Raw genomic sequence first — 20,500 nt, forward strand, 5'->3', positions numbered from 1 at the left:
AAAAACAGAAGACAGTATAACAAAGGTAATATTTTAGTCCCTTATTTTAAAAATCTCAAGGTAAGGGCCTCCCTCGTGGTGCAAAGGGTTAAGCACCATACTATGAAGCAATCTGCAGCCTCTGCAGCATGAGTTTGATCCCTGCCAGGCCAGGGAGCAAGTCACATGGTGCAGCAGACCTCTCCTGTCTTGTCTGCTGTTCCCCTTAGCACTGTATTTCAGTCAGTCTGCCTGTTCTGTTCCCTGCTCTGTCTCTGGTGAATCTTCTCACCCTCCTGCGCATCTGGCCTGTACTCTGGTTCTTGTATAAAATAAATAAATAAATCTTTAAAAATAAATAAATAAAAAATAAAAATCTCAAGGTAAGAAACCAGCAAGCAAATCTTTCTCAATGATAATTGCCATGTATAGATAATAGTTATATAGGTGCGTCCTTTAATATTCTTTGTATTTTTCTCAATTAAAATATTTCTTTAAAATCTTAATGATTATGAGAAGAAAATATTTTAATAGTTATTATTCAACATTGTCAGAAAATAGAAGGGGTGCTGAAATAGATTAGCAGAAAAGAAAGATACATATAGACCGAGTGTGCAGGGGAGCATCCCCCAGATGTGCTGTCTTTGAGACAGAAAGGGTTGCTCTGGTCCTCACCAAAACTGTATGGAACTGTGAAAGGGCTGTCCCCGCAGTCAGAGGTGAGCTGAAACCCTGCAGGAGCCAGGCCCATAACTGCCACAAGATGGCGGCCAGAGGGGGATGGAGCCTCACCCAGACGCAACATCTTTGAGACAGGGAGGGTCGCCTCTGGACCTCACCAAAATTGTCAGAGCTTCCAACACTCCAGATGGAGCTCACCAAAGAGATGCTCGCCAGTACCAGGGACACAGTGAATGCATAGGACAAATCAGAAAATAAGTAGCAAGGAGAAGAAAACTACAAGCACGCAAGCAAGCCCTCAGGGAAGGGACACACCACTAAAAGAAAATCAACCACATGACTGCAACAAGTGTGACTTGGAAAAATTTCTCAGCCTTCCTGAGAGAGAATTTAAAATCTCCATGATTAAAAACTGCAAGAAGTCAAAAATGATATGGGAGAAATAATCAACGATCAGAAGAATGAAATTGAGGGCCTCCCCAGTGGCGCAGTGGTTGAGCACTGGGTTGCAAAGCTGCTCACAGCCTCTGCAGCGCCAGTTTGATCCCCAGCCAGCAGGTGAGGGTCCCACATGGCACGCAGGCCTCTCCTGCCACCCACTGCGCCCCTCAGCAGTGTATTTCGTCAGTTTGCCTGTTCTGCTCTCCCCTCTGGCTCTGGTGAATTCTCTCACCCTCCTGGGCTTCTGACTGTACCCAGCGCTTGTATAAATAAATAAATAGATCTTTAAAAAAAAAAGAAGAAGAAGAAGAAGAATGAAATTGAGTTCTTAAGGAGGAAAGTGAAAGAAATGCAGGAGATCAAAGGATTAATGGAGGAGCTGAAGAACTCTGGGAAAAGTAATGAAAGCAGAGTAGATGAAATGGAATAATGAATAAGTACTCTCGAAGACAGCAAAATAAAAAGCTCTAAAACAGAAAAGGAAAGAGAAGTATGATGGAAAAAAAATGAAGAAAGACTTTGGGAACTGACTCCATAAGGAAAGAAAATATAAGAGTTATGGGGATCCCAGAAGGAGAGAGAGAGACATAGGAGCAGAGAAAACATTCAAGGAAATAATTGAAAAGAATTTCCCAACCATGAAGAAGGAGCTGAAAATAGAAATAGAAGCAGCAAGAACACCAAACTTCCAAGATGAAAGGAAAAACAAACAAACAAAAACAAACAAACAAACAAACAAAACCACAGCAAGACACATAATAGTAAAGCTCCCAAGGATCCAAGACAAGGAAAATTAATGACACTGACAAGAGGGAATAAACAGATGACATACAAAGGAAAACCAATCAGGCTGACATCAAACTTCTCCGAAAAAACACTATAGGCAAGGAAAGAGTGAAGGGACATAGTGAACAAACTCCAAGACAATGATTGACAACCAAGAATACATTACCCACAAAGCAACAATGAAGAAAGAATAAGGACCTTATCAGACAAACAGAAACTCCAGAATTTCATTATGACCACACCCCTACTCCAAAAAATACTACAAGGGGTCCTAAAACCAGATCCAACAGAGGGATGAATAAGAATGAAACAAGACAAAAAATAAAACCACAGAATAAACATACAAAATGGCAAATACAGACTCTAATGTATCAATATTAACTGTAAATGTAAATGGACTAAACTCCTCAAGAAAAAAGACACAGAGTCACAGGCTGGATTAAGAAACAAAACCCAACCTTTTGCTGTCTCCAGGAAACACATCTAAGTACAAAAGATAAAAATAGACTGAAAGTAAAAGGATGGAAAACAATCCTACAAGCAAATGGACCAAAAAAGAAAGCAGGAACAGCTATACTTATATCAGATAAAACAGATTTCCTAAATATATGGGATGAAGCAAAAGCAATAATTAGAGGAAAATTTATAGTAATAGAGGTTCCTATCAAGAAACAAGAGCTCAAAGAAACAACCTAATCTCACAGCTCAAAGAATTAGAAAAAGAACAACAACAAAAAACCCTAAAACCAGTAGAAGAAAGGAAATAATAAAAATCAAAACAGAAATAAATGAAATAGAAACTAAAAACACAATCCAAAAGATCAATCAAACCAAAAGTTGGTCCTTTGGAAAAATAAATAAAATAGACAAACCCTCGCCAGGCTCACAAAGGAAAACGGGAGAAAACACAAATAAATAAGATCTCAAATGAAAGACGAGAAATCACAAGAGACATAGCAGAAATCAAAGGAATAATCAGAAACTACTATGAACAGTTATATGCAAACAAGTTCAACAATCTAGAAGAGATGGACAAATTCTTACAATGCTACAATCACCCAAAGCTAGATAAAGAACAAATAGAACACCTAAACTTAAGCAGACCAATTACAAGCAGCGAAATTGAAATGGTAATCAAAAACCTCCCCCAAAAGAAAAGCCCAGGCCAGATGGATTTACAAATGAATTCTACCAAACATTCAGAAACCAATTAATGTCTGTCCTTCACAAACTCTTTCAAAAAAACTGAGAAGGAAGGGATAACACCAAAAATGTTCTATGAAGATAACATTACACTAATACCAAAACCAAGCAAAGACAATACAAAAAAAGAAAACTAAAGGGCAATCTCTCTAATGAACACTGATGCAAAAATCCTAGGTAAAAGTATAGCTAACAGAATCCAACAATGTATCCATAAGATAATTCACCACGATCAAGTAGGATTTATTCGAGGGACACAAGGATGGTTCAACATCCAATAGTCAATCAGTGTAATCCAACACATCAACAAAAAAGAATATAAAAACTATATGATAATATCAATAGATGCTGAAAAAGCTTTTGAAAAAGTACAATACCCATTTATGGTAAAGGACCTTAAAATTCTTGGGATGCAAGGGACATGCCTCAACATCATAAAGACTATATATGACAAGCTCATAGCCAATAGCATTCTCAATTTTGAAAAGTTGAAAGCACTTCTGTTAAGATCTGGAACACAACAGGGCTGTGCACTCTCACCACTGCTTTTCAATATAACACTGGAAGTCCTTGCTAGAGCAGTAAGACAAGAGAAGGACATACAAGGAAACCAAATAGGGAGGGAAGAAGTCAAACTATCATTATTTGCAGATGATATGATAATATATAGAGAGAACCCCAAAAAACTCCATGGAGAAACTAATCAAACTAATCAGTTTAGTAAAATAGGATAAAAAAACAACACGCAAAAGTCAGTAGCCTTCCTATACACAAACAATAAACCTGAAGAAGAAGAAAGCATGAAAATGATCCCTTTTATTAATGAAACAAACAAAAATCAAATACTTGGGAGTAAACCTAATGAAAGACGTAAAGGACCTATGCAAAGAAAACTATTAAACAATGTTAAAAAAAAATAAAAGAAGACACACAGAAATGGAAAGACATCTCCTGCTCATGGATTGGAAAAATTAAAATTATCAAAATGGCCATCCTACCAAAAGCAATTTACAGATTTAATGCTATTCCAATAAAAATTGCAGTAACATTCTTTAAAGAAATAGAACAAATATTGATGAAATTCATAGTGGAGCCACTAAAAACCCCAAATAGCAAAGCTCTCCTGAAAAAAAAAAAAAAAGAAGGGAATGGCAGCATCACACGTCCAGACTTCAAACTATACTACAAAATCATAATAATCAAAACTGCATGGTATTGGAACAAGAATGGACACACAGACCAATGGAACTGAATAGAAAATCCAGAAATAAACCCACAAATTTGCAATCAACTAATCTTTGACAAAAGGAGCAAAGACTATGCTGTGGAGCAAAGAAAGTTTGTTCAGTAAATGGTGCTGGAAAAACTGGGTCACTGCATGCAAAAGAATGAAGCTTGACCACTACTTCACACCATGCACAAAAAAAACAACTCAAAATGGGTTAAAGAGCTAGACATAGTGAGCCTCCCCTGGTGGCGCAGGCGGTTGAGCTCCACGCTGTGAAGCTGTCCGCAGCCTCTGCAGCGGCCAACTGGCAAGGGTCCCACATGGTGCAGCAGACCTCTCCTGTCTCTCCCGCTGTTCCCCTCAGCAGTGTATTTCGTCAGTCTGCCTGTTCTGTTCCCTGCTCTGTCTCCCTCCTCTCACCCTCCCGCACATCTGGCCTGTACCACAGTTCTGGTGTAAATGAATAAATAAATCTTAAAAAAAGAAAAAAAGAACTAGACCTAAGACCTGAAATCATAAAATATGTAGAAGGAAATATAGGTAAAACACTACATGACATACACCTCAGTAGTATCTTTAAAGACACATCTCCCAAAGTGGTGATAGTGATGGAAAAGATAAACAGATGGTACTACATCAAATTAAAATGCTTCTGTACAACAAAAGAAACAGTAACCAAAACAAAGAGACACTCCACTGATCAGGAGAAAATTTTGCACATAAAACTAATGATAAAGGACTGATCATAAAAATCTACAAAGAACTGATGAGACTCAACAAAAACAAAGTAAATAACCTAGTCAAAAAAATGGGAAGTAGTGCTAAAAAGAAACTTCTCCAGGGGGGAAATGCAAATGGCCACTAGGCATAAGAAAAAATGTTCAACATCACTGATAATCAGGGAAATGCAAATCAAAACTACAATGAGATACCACCTTATACCAGTGAGAATGGCACATATTAAAAAAACTAGTAACAGCAAATGTTGGTGAGGATGTGGAGAAAAAGGAACTCTCCTGAACTGCTGGTGGGAGTGCAAACTGGTCCAACCACTATGGAGAGCTGTGTGGAGGTTCCTCAATCTGCTAAAGATGGAGCTTCCATATGATGAAGCAATTCTACTCCTAGAATTTACCCAAAGGACACAGAAACATTAATTCAAAAGGATATCTGCACCCCTATGTTTATAGTAGCACTATTTTCAATAGGTAAGCCATGGAAACAACCCAAATGCCAAAAAATAGATGACTGGATCAAGAAGATGTGGTACATATACACAATGGAATATTACTCAGCAACCAAAAAAGATACACTCATGCCATTTGCAGCAACATGCATGGAGCTGAAAGGGATCATGTTCAGTGAAATAAGCCAGAAAGAAAAGAAAAATACCAGATGGTCTCACTCATAGCAGGAATTTAGAAAACCTAAATAAGGGACCAGGAAAAAGACTCATTATAATAAAGTAAAAATCAAAATCAATAAGCAATAATAAACCAGAGACATAGTATGGGGTGGTGGGAGAAGGGAGTAAAATCAAAATAAGGGGGGTGGGAATTGTATGGGGACTATAACCTAGATGAAAATGCATATGTTATGCAAAAATGAAAAATGATGTCAATATATATAAAATAAAATTTTAAAAAAGAAAAGTACATATGGGTTAGTTTGGAATATAACTATACAATTGTTACAATTATTACCTAATTATATAATTATAATAATTGTAATTAATGCAAGAATTTATTATTTTGCTTTTCTAATATATTGTAAAAGTGTGCCTTTGAGTAGTTTTTAATGTTTATGGTAGAGAATGAAAGCTCTCTTAATGTGATTAGGACTATTTTATTAAAAAATAATATTACAATATTAATGCTACGTTTGTCCATTCCTGGCATGTTATCACCAAAAAAGTTCAAAACTTTGTCTTACTAGATCCAGGAACATAGTTTTATATGTTGAGTTTATTATAGTTTTGTGTCTGTAATGAGCCATTAAATTAGAGGTATCAAATAATAAGTTCTTTACTGATAGTGATAAATTTGGCTCTCATTTTCTATAATAAATTTGTTTGTTCAACTCTGGTATTCATAAAATAACAGAACTGCAAATCCTATTAGGAAATAGTGTATGGTGTTTGTGTACCATTCTTTTTCCTTTGAAAGTATCCAATAAAATACTGTTTCCAAAGTTATGGTTATATTACTACTTTATAATATGGTCAGGTTCATTTTTTTTAAGATTCATTTTTTTATTTATACAAGCACTGGGTACAGTCAGAAGCACGGGAGGGTGAGAGAATTCACCAAAGCCAGAGCGGGGGGCAGAGCAGGCAGAGTGATGAAGTACACTGCTGAGGGGAGCAGCGCGCCATATGGAGAGGTCTGCACGCCTTGTGGGACCCTCCTCCGGTGGCCTGGGAGCAGCCGGGAATCGAACCAGCTGAGAGCAGCTTTGCAACCCAGCGATCAACCGCTGCGGCTGCGCCACTGGGGAGGCAGAGGGGAGAGGAATAAACATCCCTGGTCAGGTTCATTTTTTTTTTTAATTAATTTTATTTTTATATTCCCCATACAATTGCAATCCCCCCATTCTGACCCCAATAACTCCCCTCCCGCCCCCCACCCCCCAAAAAGTGTCTCTGGTTCATAGTTTTTGTTGATTTTGATTTTCACTTTCTTATAGTTATTCATTTTCCTGGTCCCTTATTTAAGTTTTCTAGGTCCCTGCTATGAGTGAGACCATCCGGTATTTTTCTTTTTCTTTTTGGCTTATTTCACTGAGCATGATCCCTTCCAGCATCATCCATGTTGCTGCAAATTGCATGTGTTTATCTTTTTTGAATGCTGAGTAATATTCCATGGTATATATGTACCACATCTTCTTGATCCAGTCATCTATTTTTGGGCATTTGGGCTGTTTCCAAAGCTTAGCTATTGTAAACAGTGCTGCTATAAACATAGGGGTGCAGGTGTTCTTTGGAATTGATGTTTCTGTGTTCTTTGGGTAAATACCTAGGAGTGGAATTGCTGGATCCTGTGGAAGCTCTATGTTTAGTAGGTGCAGAAATCTCCACACAGCTCTCCATAGTGGTTGGACCAGTTTGCACTCCCACCAACAGTGCAGAAGAGTTCCTTTTTCTCCACAACCTCGCCAACATTTGTTGTTGCTATTTTTTTTAATATGTGCCATTCTCACTGGTGTAAGATGGTATCTCATGGTAGTTTTGATTTGCATTTCCCTGATTACAAGCGATGTTGAACATTTTTTCATATGCCTGTTGGCCATTCGCATTTCCTCTTCAGAGAAGTTTCTTTTTAGTTCCTCTGTCCATTTTTTGACTGGATTATTTTCTTTGTTTTGTTGAGTCTCATCAGCTCTTTGCAGATTTTTGTGATCAGTCCTTTATCATTAGTGTTGTGTGCAAAAATTTTCTCCCAGTTGGTGGGGTTTCTCTTTGTTTTTGTTATTGTCTCTTTTGCTGTGCAGACAAAAATCAACTCAAAATGGATTAAAGAACTAGACATAAGACCTGAAACCATAAAATACATAGAAGGAAATATAGGCGAAACACTACGTGATTTGCATATCAAAGACATCTTTACAGACACATCACCCAAAGCAGTGATAGTGAAGGCAAAGATAAACAGCTGGGACTACATCAAATTAAAGAGCTTCTGCACAGCAAATGAGACAATAACAAAATCAGGTTCATTTTTTAAAGTTCACTTTCATTTTGGCAACCCACTCTCCAATTCTGGCTGATTTTTTTTTTTTTTAATTTATAACAAATTCATTTCTGTCATAAAACATAATACTTCCATAGCCCTATTCTCTCTTTTTTTTTTTAAGATTTATTTATTTATGCATATAAGAGCTGGGGTACAAGCCAGAGATGTGGGGGTTGAAAGGATTCACCAGAGACAGATTGGGGAACAGAACAGGCAGACTGACTGAAATACACTGCTGAGGGGAGCAGCAGGCTAGATAGGAGAGGTCTGCTGCACCATGTGGGCTGCTCCCTGGCCTGCCAGGGATTGAACTCATGCTACATCGGCTGTGGATTGCTTCATAGTGGGGTGTTTAACTCTTTGCGCCAGCAGGGTGGCCCAGCCCTACTCTTTTATATTTCAGAAGAAAGAATTGTTAGGTAATTAAAATTCAGTAGAAATTTTTTTTTGTGTTTATTGCTGGGACTGGGCCTGATGGACATATTTTTTTTCTTTTTTCTTTTTTTTTTTTTTAAGATTTATTTATTTTTATACAAGAGCTGGATACAGGACAGAGGCGTGGGAGGGTGAGAGGATACACCAGAGACAGAGCAGGGAACAGAGCAGGCCGACTGACTGAAATACACTGCTGAGGGGAGCAGCAGGCAAGACAGGAGAGGTCTGCTGCGCCATGTGTGTATCTCCCTGCCTGTCCGGGAATGGAACCTGCACTGCAGAGGCTGTGGACAGTTTCACAGCACTGACCTCAACCCTCTGCACCACCGGGGAAGCCCTGTTGTTTATTTTCTTTTTCAATCACTTTTAATTAAGGTTTTTAAATACATATAGGGATAATAAGGTCACCTCACCAAAAAAAAAAAAAAAAAAAAAGTAAGAAAACATGCTATTAACACTATACCTACACATTTCATGTATTCTTTAAAAACAATTCTCAGTTAACCGCAATGGGAATACTGCATATAATTGGAATTTTACCATTTAAAGGCATAATTTTCTAAAGTTATATTTTTCTTTGATTTTTAAAAATATTTATTTATTTGTGGACACAGGAACTGGGGTATAGGCCAGAATTGCGGGGGTGGGGTGGGCAGGAGGTGTGTGAGAGGATTCACCCTAGACAGAATGGGGAGCAGAACCAGCAGATCTACTGAAATACACTGCTGAGGGGAGCAGCAGGATGAGGCAGGGGAGGTCTGAGCCATGTGGGTTAGCTCCTTATCTCCAGGATTGAACTCATGATGCTGTGGCTGGCAATAGCCTGATAGGGCTGAGAGTTTAACCCCTGTGCCACCAGGGAGCCCTTTTACTTTGATTTCTGATATTAAACACGACAGTGGTTAAGTTGCAGAGACTCAGTACTTTAAGAAATGATTTATATTTGCTTAGTTCTAGAGTAACTACCCTGTACCTGAAAGTATACAAAAAAAAGAAATTCAATCAAGTTATATTTGTTCATTTCCTGTTGTTTGTATTTTTTAAGGGAAGATAAAACTTTTGTCACTAAATATTCCTCTCACTGAGGCATTTGCACTTACAATCAAGTAAGTGAGCTTAGTATTAATTACCTCAGCAATGGAAACACTGGCAACTGTGACTATCAGCTTTATCTACCTGATTCTTTTATTTGACATAGGTTTTGTTGGAATAAAAATGTGTGATGTGTATCTATTCACATGAGTTGATATTTCTATGGAAACTTATTGAGGGATCTGACCTTTGAAGTCTTAAAAGACACAGAAAATAATATAATCTTGTTAAAGATATTTTAAAATAATGTGGTCAGTTTTTCTTAAACAACTGTGTTGTGGGTCTCCCTGGTTGCCGGGACATTGAGTCCAGGCCTATAGCCTGAATTTGATCCCCAGCCAGAGAGCTAACCAAGCACTGCACAGCTGCTCCCCTTAGCAATATATTTCAGTAAATCCACCACTCTGACTGGCGAATCCCTCTTACCACTTCCCTGCCCTGCACTTCTGGCCTATACTCCAGTTCTTTTTTTTTTTTTTTGTTAAGTTCAAATTTATTTCTTCTGTAATAAATTGGGGATTCCTTAGGTTACACACCTAGTTGTTATTTTTTTTGTATTTATAACATTTTTAACAAGTTATATTTATTTATTTTTATTTATTTTATTTTTTAGACAATATTTGCTTCCCCTCACCCCCTCAGATTGAGTCCCCATAGAATTTCCTTCCTGGAGGCACCAGTGCACCATCACCACTGTCCCCTGTGCTCCTCCCTCCCTCCCTCCATCTCACACCTCTCTCTCCTCCTCCCCTGCAGTATGTCTCTGGTTTATAATTGTTTTTGCTTTATTGTGTTTTGTACTGTTGTTATTTTTTTTCTACACTGATCTCTTATTTGGTTCCCCTATATTCCTGTTATAAGTGAAACCATCCGATATTTTTACACACACACACACACACACACACCATCCCCCATCCCCCACACCCCCCAACCAACCAAAAGAATTGTGCTGTGTCAGAATTCAGAATGTCCAGTCAGCTTCCCGTATTCACGACTCAGAGTTTAGTTATTATGACAAAATTAATAGGTATATACATACTCTCTTTTAAGACTACATGATACAAGTAGATACTTAACTTCAAACAGGTCAGTAACAACATGTATTTATTTAGTGTTTGATTTTTTTCTTTAAATTGTCATCAAATTGGGCCTCCGCGATGGCGCAGCGGTTGAGTGCTGGGTTGCGAAGCTGCCCGCAGCCTCTGCAGCACTGGTTTGACCCCGGCTGCTCCCCGGCCACCGGAGGAGGGTCCCACATGGCGCGCAGACCTCTCCTGCTGCCCGCTGCTCCCCTCAGCAGTGGACCTCAGTCCTTCTGCCTGCTCTGCTCCCCACTCTGGCTCTGGTGAATTCTCTCACCCTCCTGTGCTTCTGACTTTATCTAGTGCTTGTATAAATAAATAAATCTTAAAAAAAGTCATCTAATTGAGTGATTTAAAGAGTGCACTGATTGCTTTATTAGGAAATAAATCTGCAAATCTCATTTTTGCACATTTGGGTAGAGCCATTAACTGCTTTTGTTGTGGACTCTCTTTTCAAGGATGTTGTTATGCAGATGACCTTTAAAGATAGTGATAGTGTCTTTTACCAGGCTTAAGGACAAATTTATTGCCTTAGATAATTTGTTGCTAATTCTCCCTAATATTGCCAAGGTTGGACAGGGTTTTTTTTTTTTTGTTGTTGTTGTTTGTTTGTTTTGCCTGTGTTTCCTAATTTGCATTTCCTAAGTTTTGATTTCTTCAGCTATGAAATAACTCACTATGTGTGCACCATCTGCCTGGGTTGCTCCACTTTGGCCCTTTGGTACTTGGGTGATAATTTGAAGGTCATGCTGCCTATTGATTGCGCCATAAGAATGGATAAATGGGCCTCCCTGGTGGTGCAGGCGGTTGAGTGTGGTGCTGTGAAGCTGTCCGCAGCCTCTGCAGTGTGGGTTTGAACCCTGGCCGACCAGCGAGAATCCCACATGGTGCAGCAGACCTCTTCCACTGCTCCCCTCAGCAGTGTATTTCAGTCAGTCAGTCTGCCTGTTCTGTTCCCTGCTCTGTCTCTGGTGAATCCTTTCACCCTCCCGCTCATCTGGCCTGTACCACGGTTCTTGCATGCATGAATAAATAAATCTTAAAAAAGAAAAAGAATGGATAAATGTACAAAGAAAATTTGGGGTGTGTGTGTGTAAATTACAATGGAATATTGTTCAGTCTTAAAGAGGGAACACCTGTTTTTGTTTTTTTAAAGAACATTGATAAAGCTGGAGGGTATTAGCATAGTGAAAAAAGCCAGATAGAGACAAATTCCGCTTAGGCTTGGTATCACTACATGTGTAATCTGTTAAAAAAAAAAAAAAAAAAAAAGTCTAACTCAGAAAAAGAGTAAAAAAAGTGTGTGCTAGGTCGGGGCTGGCCTGGGAAAGATTGGTGGGAAGGATTAGGGAAAGAGTGCAGACTTTCAATTATCAGATGAATGTGGTCTGAGGTTCTATTGTAAAAATACTATACCGTATTGTGTAATTGAAATTTTCTAAGAAAGTTGAACTTACATATCCATACCAAGTAAAAGGTATCATGTGAGGTATTGGATACATTAACCCAATGAAGAGAATCCTTTGACAGGGTATGGATGTATCCAGTCATAACATTGTATGGTTTAAATATCTTTTTATCTGTCAACTATACTTCAATAAATCTGCAGAAAAAAATCAGTAAACAGAAAAAAAAAAAAGGTATCTCAGTCAGGATTCTTGTTTCTGGTAGCATTCATGAAACTCTGGCAGACTTCCTTGACAACTGGCAAGTAGAGTAAAATCTTTGACCTTTCCCTGTTATTTAAGATCTTGATACATATTTGCGTAATTGTATGTTTTTTTTTTTTTAAGCAAGAGGAAAGAGTAAGATAATTATGGAAATACAAAAAATAAAAGGAAAGCATGTGTGTGTAAATATGTGGGTATGTATTTAATGAGAAAAGCTTACTAAAAATGCTCTATGAACTCACAGATAATTATTTCTTAGAGCAATTCCCTTCTGTTCTCATTACTATATGGCTGATTTCTAGTCTGAAATTTCTATCTTTGCATAGCAAGTCACAGTCCCTATAAATAAAATAATTTTATTTGTATAGTTATTTCTTATTTTAAAATTTGTTTAGACATACAGGAATTTATAGGTGCTGAATTGATGTACTCAGCATTACAGTAAATAGACATTTTAAAATAAATCCTATAAATATATGGTCATTTTCTCTAAGACAGACACTCAAATTATGTATAACATGCAAAATACTCTTTACTTCTCAGAATTAAAACTAGGAACAGTAAAAGTTCTTCTATGCAGTTGTCAGCTGTCTTGTATATATTGGTAAGATAGAGCACTGCCTTCTAAAGTTGTATTTGAAAATCACCTTAATACTTTATTTTATAAGGGAATGTAGTCGTACTGCATTTACAGTGAAAATTAAAAGCATTGCTGTTAGATATAGTCAAATCCAAGTAATTTGTTTTAAAATTAGGATCAATTTCAGTTGACATCTTTTTATTAAGGCAGTTCGTATCTTTTTTTTTTAAACTTACAATTAACCCAGTAATTAGCCATAATTTTTCTTTTTCTTACATTAACCTGCCATTGTGTGCTTATCTGAATGTTCTCTTTCTGTTAAATTACTAATTCAAGAATTTTGCTCTTTTGACGAGATTATTCTCTGACCCTTCTCTCTCCTATTTCTTTTGTCTCTTTCTTCCTCAGGTAGGTACAGAACACTTAAACAAGTCTTTACCCCAATTCAGGGTGTAAGATGCCTGCCTCCCTTTTCTCTCATCTTTCCTCTCTTTTTAAAAATTCGTTGAGCTATAAATCGATACACAAAAAATATGAGGACATTTAATGTACCTGTCTTTGATACCATTATTACAAAGTACTAAATAGAGGCTGGAGTGGGGGACAGGGTGGTTCAAGAACAAGAATTCACCAGAGACAGAGTAGAGAACAGAATAGGTGGATTTAATAAAATGTACTGCTTAAGGGAAGCAGTGGGGAGACAGGAAAGGTCTGCTGCATTCAGAGTAAGACCCCTGAGGTTCTATTTATACTCCAGGCTTCATTGGTTGGTTAGGGTGACTAGTCTTGTGGTGTGTACTGACTGATAATCTTACTTAGCATAAGGGATCATCAACTCTAACAGTCATCAGCTTAATGTTCAGGTCCCCAGGGCCCCCACGGCAGTCCCATCCACACCCTTTATCCATTCAAGCCTCCCAAACTTGCCTGCTGGGCAAGGCATGGGGGCTTCATTTTTAAATTTAGTAATGACACCATGATGATTTGCATCACCTGAAAAATTTTCCTTGTTTTCTTTTGTGTGTGTATGTGTTTTGTGGTATGAGCACTTAACATAATATATATATATATATATATATATATATATATATATATATGTAGTGCTCAGTGCTGTAATGTTAACTATAGGTACAACAGATCTCTAGAACTTAACTCATCGAAAAACAATTTCTATTTCTCTCTCCTACTCCTGCCTGCCAACTGTCATTCTGCATTCTACCTGTATGAGTTTGACTTTTTAACTATCTCATGTAGGTAGAATTATGCAGTATTTGTCCCGACTGACTTATTTTACTTAGCATAATGTCCTCTATGTTCAGCTGTACTGTCCCAAATGGCAGGATGTTTATTTCTTTTCTATTTTTTTTTCACTTTTTGCGTGAAAGAACTGGGGTGTAAGCCAGAGGTGTGGGGGTGAGAAGATTCACCAGAGATGGAGAGGGGAGCAGATCAGAGGGATTAACTGAAATACACTGCTAAGGGGAACAGTGAGCGAGACAGGAGAGGTCTGTTGCTCCATGTGGGTTACCTTCTGGCCAGGAATCGAGCTCAGACTATAGGGGTGATGGTACTGAGAGTCACCTCTTGGCCAGCAGGGAAGCCCCAGGATGTCTCTTTTTGTAAGGCTGAAAAATATTTCTCTATGTGTGTGTGTGATCTTTATTTGTCACTGGACTTTTGAGTTGTTTCCATATATTGGCTATTATGAGTAATGCTGCAATGAACATAAGGGTGCAGATGTCTATTTGATATTCTGATTTCAATTCTTATTGAATATAAAACCAGAAGTATGCATGCTGGGTCACATAGTAATTCTCTTTATTATCATTACTGCATCATTCTACATTCTGTTCCTGCTCTGTGAGTGATTCACAGAGATACTCTCGATTTTTTACTTGAGGAGAGAAACAAGATTATATTTCTTCCTAAATTCTAGTGCAGAGCTTGCTTAAATGGCACAAGTTTTTCTCTCCCGAACACTGATGCTTGGTTTTCCAAAGGCAGGGATAACTTTTTGTAGTCTATGACCCTATAGAGTTTTTCGAGTAATATGAAGCATTCTATACAGAAACTAGAAGGTTACTGCCTCCTGTCCTCATGCCCAACTCTGGAATAGAAGATTAGTAGTACCTCAGGTCCATTTTTATTGTCTTTCAGTCACTCTGCCTCTCTGCCATCGCAGTGCATGCTCCAGATTAGCCACTGTTCTACCTTTTGACATAACAGATTAATCTACTTTTTTTTTTAAAGCTTTTTTTTATTTATATAGCACTGGGTACAGTCAGAAGCACAGGAGGGTGAGAAAATTCACCAGAGCCAGAGCGAGGAACAGAACTGGCAGACTGACAAAATACACTGCTGATGGGAGCAGCGGGTGGCCCGAGAGGTCTGCGTGCCATGTGGGACCCTTGCTGGCGGCCTGGGATTGAACTAGTGCTGCAGAGGCCACGGGCAGCTTCACATCCCAACGCTCAACCGCTGCGCCACCGGGGAGGCCCCAGATTAATCTACTTTTTTGATCTATATATAAATAGAATTATATAGCACTCTTGGGTGCATGCTTCTTGTGCTCAACTTTGCATGTGGGATTCCTCCAAGTTGTTGTAGGTTAAAGCTCAGAAGGACAATTTACATTCCTTGAGACTCTCCCTTGAGACTTTGTAGAGAGGTGGTGGTGGGGCTGCAGATTTTTTTTTTGTTGTTTGTTTGTTTCTCTGTGGTGTATGGCCAGAGTAGAGCAGTTCTTTTGTCTTCATAGGATGCCTCTTCCCTTGCCCTTTGGGTAGAAAGGGCAGACTTGTTTTTTGGGATTTTTGGTTTAATATGCTTTTTTGGTAGTCACTGATGCTTTTATTTTATTTTGATTTAACTTTATATTTTACATCATTCTTTGTTTTTGTACAATGCATGCTTTCTCCTCTCAGGTGTAGTCCACTGATGGTTTTAGATCGCTAACTTCTTCAGATGTGTAATGTTTGTTTTTTATATAATGATACAAATTTTTACTATATTACTATAGGGTGAAGATTAGGAAAAAGCATATGTATTCCATCTTTATGGAAGTAGTTTGCCTTCTGATACATGTTTTTATAACTTACAACCATTAAGAAAGAGAAAATGAAATATTTTATGCATATGTTGTTAATTAACAATGAATGTATTCACTAAAACTTTAAAGAAGGGTCAATTTTGCATAAAAAGACAATCTCATGTTACTCAGTTTATATTAAGTATAAACTTGTGGACTTTTACCCTGTGTTAAATTTAAATTTCTGTGATTAATTGCAGAATCTTTTAGCTGAGAAGGTAGAGCAGTTGATGGAATGGAGTTCCAGGCGCTCAATCTTCCGAATGAATGGTGATAAATTCCGAAAATTTATAAAGGCACCACCTCGAAACTATTCTATGATTGTTATGTTTACTGCTCTTCAGCCTCAGCGGCAGTGTTCTGTGTGCAGGTAATTTTATGTTTAAATCATTTTACAGACTATTGTCCCACTCTTCAGTTTTTATTTTATTACATTTAAGATAAATTGTTATAATAGAATTAATAGAATTCTTCAGTGTTGTAGTCAACTATGTGCATTTAAAAGTAAGTTCAAAATCACTGTAGTTTAGAAAATGACTACATAATATTTTACATATTCTTTTACTGTGCAAAATATTTTTTGACCAATTCATGCATAATTTTAAGAGACTTTTTTTTCTATTTACATCCTATATAAAGTTGTGTGATAGAATTTCATTCAGGTATTGCCAGGTAGGTCACCTAAATAGAAATTATTGACAGTAAAACACCCTCTTAAAGTACTCTTATTTTAACAGTTTAATAGGTCACCTAAATAGAAATTATTGACAGTAAAGTAGCCCTCTTAAAGTACTTTAAGTTTAATAGTGTGGGCAGTCGTTTTACCCAGGGTAAGTCCTTTTATTGTTAAGTACCCCCAATAATTAGAAATTCCTTCCTTTTTCATAGAAGTAAACAATATGAAATGAATGAAACATTTTTCAGTGGGAATATACTAAAGAAAATTTTGGAAAAATACAAATATATTAATAATACACATGCAACAATTTAAGTAAATTTTTATTTTGAGATAATTGTAGGTTCACATGCAATTGTAAGATACAATACAAAGATTCTATTACTTTTAACCATTGTCCCCTATCACAACATCTGGAAAAATATAGTAAAGCATTACTAACAGAATATTGGTATTGATACAGTTAAGATACAGAACAGTTCCATCAACATGACAGTCCCTCCTTGCCCTTCGTAGCCACAACCAACCCAACTTCCATTCCCTATTGCCCAAACTTGTTCTCTAGTTCTCTAATTTCAAGAATGGTATATATAAATGGGATCATATAGTATATCACCTTTTATGTTTTCTTTTTATACTTACCTTAGTTCCCTCAAAATTCATACAAGTTGGATTTATCAACAGTTCATATTTTTATTACTAATATTCCATGTATAATAGTAATATTGCATGTTGTAGTTTAAACCACTCATCTTTTAAAGCACATCTGGGTTGTTTCTAGGTTTTGACTATTATAGGTACAACTGCTATAAATACTCTTACTCAATAGATTTTGTTTGAATTTGAGTTTTGTTCTCTTGAATAAATGCCAAGAGAGTATGATGACTGGGTTGCATGGTAGTTGTCTGCTTAGCTTTATAAAAGACTGCAAAAATGTTTTCCAGAGTGGACAGATCATTGTATATTATCACCATACTAGTATATGAGCTAATATATACATTATGATAGTGATAACTCATTGTTTTACTTTGCATATCTGATGAATAATGGTGTTGCACATCTTTTCATGACTTACATGTCATCTGTAATCACTTTTTTGGTGAATTGCCAGTTTATGTCTTTTGCCCAATTGGAAATTTTTACTGAGTTTTGAGTTCTTTATATATTATAGATAATAGTTCTTTCCCAGATGTGTGGTTTTCAAATGTTTTCTTATAGTCTAAGGCTTCTTTTTTTTCAAAGATTTATTTTATTTATACAAGAGCCAGGGTACAGTACAGATGCGCGGGAGGGTGAGAGGATTCACCAGAGACAGAGCAGGCAGACTGACAAAATACACTGCTGAGGGGAGCAGCAGGCGAGCCAGGAGAGGTCTGCTTGCCATGTGGGCTGCTCTGAGGCTGGGGGGGATCAAACTGACACTGCAGAGGCTACGGACAGCTTCACAGTGCTGCGCTCAACCGCCTGCGCCACCAGGGAGGCCCCCATTCTCTTTTCATTCTTATAACAACATATTTTGCAGATTTTAGTGAATCCACTTTACAGCTTCTTTAGTAGCCCTCATTTTTGTTGTCAAATTGAACACTTTGTCTAGTCCTTGAACCCAACAGTTTTCTCCTAAATATGAGTGGTTTTGATCTCATCTTTGGGAGATAAGATCCAGTCTTTCATCATTATGTATGACATTAGCTGTATGATTTCTATAGATGCTATTTAACCAGTGGAAGTTCTTCTTTACTAGTGTGTGAAGAGTTTTTAATCATGAGTGGTGTTGGAATTGTTAGAGAAGAAAGGAAGAACGGGTGACAGTTTAGCAGCAAAATGAAAACTCTAGATCATATAGATGGTTTCCATACCTATATAGTACATCATAATTTAATTATTTTGAAGTTGAGCCATGGCATTAACATTTTTAAAAATTGGATCTGGGCAATTTTAGTGTGCAACTAATATAAAGAAAGGAAAGGTAAGCTGGTTCTGTGATTCTTAGCTCATATATTTTTATTGAGGAGCAGTGGGAATAGGCAAGCTTAACTAATTGGAATGTTGCCAGGTAACACTAAGTATCCTTTTCAAAACTAGAATACCCAACTTCTTCATAAAGAATCTGGAATTAAGTAATTTTCTTCTCCAGTACTTAACAATTTAGGAGAAGAAAATCCTTATTAGGACAGCATATTTGGTTATAATATTAACTATTAGATAAATGAAATGAGAGTATCTTTGAAATGTAACTGGGTTCAAAAACCCAGGAAGACAGGTGATAAACTAAGTGTGATTTTAATTATGCTATATTTTCACAAGAGTGAAGATCAAGATTTATCTAAAAGTTGGATGTTGTTGAAAATTAGGAAGTTTTAAAGAGTTTAATGTATAAATTGTTCTAGCATAAATGGTTGTTGATGTCATGGAAAAGTTTGGGGAACCTATACTGCTGTACTAATGTCTAGGTTATAAACATGTAGGTTGAAATTATTTGGGATGACAGTGGAACTGGAGAAGAAAATTAAGAGAGGGCCTCCCTGGTGGTGCAGGGGGTTGGGATGCAACCTATGAAGCTGTCTGCAACATCTGAAGTGCAAATTCGACCCCCAGCCAGGGAGCTACCAACGGGGCACAGCAAACTTCTCCTGGCTCGCCCGCTGCTTCCCTCAGCAGTGTATTTCAGTCAGTCTGCCTGTTCTGCTCCCCATTCTGTCTCTGGTGAATCCTCTCACCCACTCCACACCTCTGGCCTGTACCCCAATTCTTGTATGCACAAATAAATAAATCTTTAAAAAAATTAAGTGGGCTGATAGAAGGATGTCTTGGAGTTTGTTAGAAGAAGATGATAAATTTCTATTTATAGGATAGCTATCCTATACTATGTAAGCTTGTAGAGTAATTATCCTACACTACAGATATCACAGGAGAATCTTTTAAATAATTGTGGCTTACCAGTGGTCTGAGATCTACTGTTAGGTGAGCCAAGAGAACACTCTGACCCATAGAATGAGCTGGGTGGATCAAAGTTATGTCAAGGTGACAGCTAAGGTAAAGAGGAGTTTCAAGCAAAAATTTTAAGAACAATTTTTCAAGTTACATTCCTGTATTATAAATTAAGGCTCAAATGGAGTTGTAGATTCATTGGGAAAGGTACCCTATCTTAAGCAACCTTCTTTCTCTTTTTTTTAACTTAAATTCTTTTGACTCCTGTGTTATGTAATTTTGGACCATTTATGTGATACTACTATAATTTTTTATAATTCTGTAGAATCATTGAAAAGTTCAGAGCTATAATTTAAAAAAAAATCTTAGTGTTAGTGCTTTCCTTTGTGAGAATTCTCTGCATTTTCTTTCCTTTAAGAAGTGATATTTTCTTCTAGAGTTAAGTCACAGTTTCGTTGCTTCTCTTTGCTGAAAGTCTGATGAATGAGCTATTGGCTTCCTTGTAAGCCCTCTTAGCAAATCATTTTGCTCTTCCTTCACACAGTCAGTTTATTCACAAATTTCAGAATTCAATTCTCACCTTTCTCAGTGCTAACATCAAACTTTTTGGCCAAATAAAGTTGTTAATTAAGACTACTCAGTACAATTCTCACCTCCCCTAAGTGTTAACTCCAATCTTCCTTCATCAAATTGTACTGTAGGGAATATTTCCCATAATTGCTGTATCTCCCACAATGTTACTCATCTCTTCCAAAAATGCATTAAGAATTCTAAGAACAAAATACACTCTTTTAATGTTATCACTTTATTATAGTAATAGATGTAAGGAAAAAAAATACAGGTCAAGGGACATTAAAAAAAGTACATGGAGATCAAGCATGGTGCATGTATAACCAAAGT

At 37.2% G+C, this 20,500-nt stretch overlaps 1 protein-coding gene across 1 annotated transcript in view; it reads left to right on the top strand.

The window, feature by feature from the left end:
* Positions 1-20,500, top strand: part of TUSC3 (tumor suppressor candidate 3) — a gene marked incomplete at both ends in the record, with an annotated part of 150,900 nt that overhangs the window by 38,759 nt on the left and 91,641 nt on the right. The window contains one exon of the mRNA XM_084232025.1: positions 16,197-16,366. Coding sequence (XP_084088151.1) covers positions 16,197-16,366 — 170 coding nt within the window. The remainder of the gene's footprint in view (positions 1-16,196; positions 16,367-20,500) is intronic.

Source organism: Talpa europaea (genome assembly GCF_964194135.1).
Source record: "Talpa europaea genome assembly, chromosome: 4".
NCBI classification, from domain to species: Eukaryota; Metazoa; Chordata; class Mammalia; order Eulipotyphla; family Talpidae; genus Talpa; species Talpa europaea.